We start from the raw sequence: 2,949 nt of genomic DNA on the forward strand, positions 1-2,949 counted from the left end.
ATACACACACACACACACACACACACACACACACATATATATATATATAAAGTTATTTATATATACATATAAATTGAGCAAAAAATATTAGAAATTAATATAAATTTGATTTTGGTCCAAAGTAGTCATTGGAAAAATATAAAAAATATTTACATTTTAATTTTATTTAAATTGAAATTTTATTTTGAATTCCATATTTCTGTTTTGTACCCCACATCTGTAGACTGTAGGTGTTGGATTATATAGTGTATCGTGTGTGTGTGTGTCTTGTGTTCAAGTACACTTGTGTATGTGCATTTACCCGGGGACTCTGCTATCGACGGAAAGCTGAAAGAGCGTGTGGCCTTAAAGGAAACGTCATTGTGACAACTGATGCTCTGTGCCCGCCGTCGGCACTCGATGGCCAAACGACTGCAGCAGTCTTTATGACAGCTCACCCCACACACTGAAAAAACACAGAACAAAAATTTGTGATAAAACACGAATTTACACACGAAAAAGATAAGTTAGGTTCTACATTTGGTTTCATACCTTTGCATTTGTATCGCTGTTTGTAAAATCCCCATATCTGTCAGAAAAAACATAAAATAAATAAGTCAGAATATGTATATATATATATATATATATATATATATATATATATTCAAAAATAAATAATATGACAGAATATATAAGAAAAACATGGAACATTTTTTAAATGGATTTTGGGTGCTTTAGTTTAGCTCATTATTTGAGTTAACATTTGAATTGGAACTATATGATTTTTAAAAAAATTGATAATCGGATGTACGGAAGGTTAGACATGTTCATTGATATTCTAAAAAAAAAAAGTCTAATAAATCTACATTACTGTTCAAAAGTTTGGGGTCAGTTGGGGTCACACACACACACACACACACACACACACAATCAAAAATACAGTAAAATTTGTGTAATATATATTTGTATTATATGTTTAAACAAGGATTCCTTGATGAATAGAATTCTAAATCTTCTGTAACTTTAGAAATGTCTTTACATTCACTTTTGATCAATTTAATGCATCCTTTAATTTAAGTTTTAATTTAAGTATTGAAATATTAAATTAAAAGTAAAGCATTAACTAATTAAAAAAATGAATAAATAAAACTTACTGGCCCCAAACCTTCGAGTTCATGTAGTACATTCAATTTAGTGTTCTACAAAATTGAAGTTATTTCTTTATTTCTTGTTTAATTGCTTAAATTGCTTACAGCCTAAGTGTAATTTAATTTAATAGAAAAGGCTTGTCAAAAATGCTGGTTCAAAAACAAAAACACTGAAGAAAAAGGAAAACAGGTTCTCTGCTGGGGTGGACCTTGACAGGAAATTAGAAAATAGGAAGTGGTTACTATCTCCACCCAACTACCAACTGTGAACATAACAACATCTTTCCCACAGACACACCCTTAAACACAACCCTGCTGCACTCGCACCGAAAACAGCACAAGCACCATAAACGTCTGACAGCAGAGACAAATATGAACGAATGCAAGCCATGAATACAATCTGGCTTACGAGTGATAATAAAATAGGCATTATGTGCATCTGTGCTTTTTGAAATAAATACAGATCTGGATGTCTGTTTCTCATGATGCTGAAAAGATCTTATTTCATCTCATGTGTGGGCTGTTATCACATTGGAGATGAAGATAAAGAGTTTGAGGCCCAAATAAATCATGCACTCACCAAACGAGAGCAGTGCCGACAAAATGAAGGCTTGACGCTGCTCGCCTCAGTAAACGTGTGAACAAAACCCATCTTACAGTTCTGTAAGGAGCTCGCCTTTGTGAAGTACTCAATCATCTCCTCTCGGCTAATTTTACAATCCCTGGGAGTGAAAATGAGAAAGAGAAAGATGGGACCTTCACTGTACTGTAGACTTTGACAAATGAGGAAAAATAATTACTCCAGATACACTGGACAGATGTCTTGATAAACCCACTGGTTTTGGTCCAGTTCATCAAACTTGCCAAGGTAAGGGAAATTCCTCCTGATGATCTCTAACTCTCCTTGGGAAATGTAGCCATCACCATCGGTGTCAAAATTTTGGAACACTGACTGAAAGTAAGACATCGTCCAATTAGTTCTCTTTCACCACAAGTTAATTTATTACATGCCTCTCTAATACTTGTCAAACTTCTGCAATATCACAGTGTTGATTATTGTTTGTTGTTCAGCTCAATGGCACGATTGTGAATATGATATTTCTTTTTAATTAGCTAGAGCATAATCAAGAAGTTGTTGCGTAACTTACATTTTTGACACATATTGGCAAATTATTTTTGCTTGCTCCAGTAATTAAAATATTCGCAAACAAAAAGCAGAATCAAGTGGTTTCATGTGTCCAAGTTACTTTCCTTTTTTGTTTTTGAAGAAATTGGTTGAGTGAAAGATTAAATGACTTGCTCATAAGGTAGGCCACTTGTTTACATTCTAAATGAATCAGGTTTGAAAATGGATTGGTTGAGTGAATGATTCAATGACTCACTCATAATGCAGCACATCTTATGGAGGACTGTTTACTGATCCTGGGAGAGTTGACTACAATGCCGGCTGTTCTGACTCACAGCCTGCAAGTACGTTTTCATTTAAAGGATTTGCCACTGATGATTCAAACGCGAGTTTTGGGCAGTGTAGAGTAGCACTTGTTGTTTGTCATTTCTCCGATCACAAATGCAGACAGTGTTTTATGTTTACGCGGCACGATGCAACGCAACGCGTAAAAAGACAGTATAAGTCATTATAATCAGTAATTATGTCCCCACTCAATAAAAAATTGACGCGTTTCAAAAAGGCGGGCTATAGAGGAGAAACAATGTACAGTATGTGGAAAATAATGTGTTTTTTTTACTTTAAACCGCATAAACACATTTCATTACAACAAATACGCAAAATAATGTTCTTTTTAGCAGCATCATATGACCCCTT

The 2,949-nt window shown here is 34.2% G+C and overlaps 1 protein-coding gene across 1 annotated transcript in view; it reads right to left on the reverse strand.

Moving 5' to 3' along the window:
- Nucleotides 1-2,949, reverse strand: part of LOC107557050 (RAS guanyl-releasing protein 2-like) — a 15,563-nt gene that overhangs the window by 2,259 nt on the left and 10,355 nt on the right. Inside the window, exons 14-15 of the mRNA XM_016240354.1 lie at nt 532-568; nt 302-445 (exon numbers count right to left, since the gene is read on the reverse strand). Of these exons, the coding sequence (XP_016095840.1) occupies nt 302-445; nt 532-568 (181 nt within the window). The remainder of the gene's footprint in view (nt 1-301; nt 446-531; nt 569-2,949) is intronic.

The sequence above is a fragment of the Sinocyclocheilus grahami genome, unplaced genomic scaffold, assembly GCF_001515645.1.
Source record: "Sinocyclocheilus grahami isolate Dianchi unplaced genomic scaffold, SAMN03320097.WGS_v1.1 scaffold588.1, whole genome shotgun sequence".
Lineage (NCBI taxonomy): Eukaryota > Metazoa > Chordata > Actinopteri > Cypriniformes > Cyprinidae > Sinocyclocheilus > Sinocyclocheilus grahami.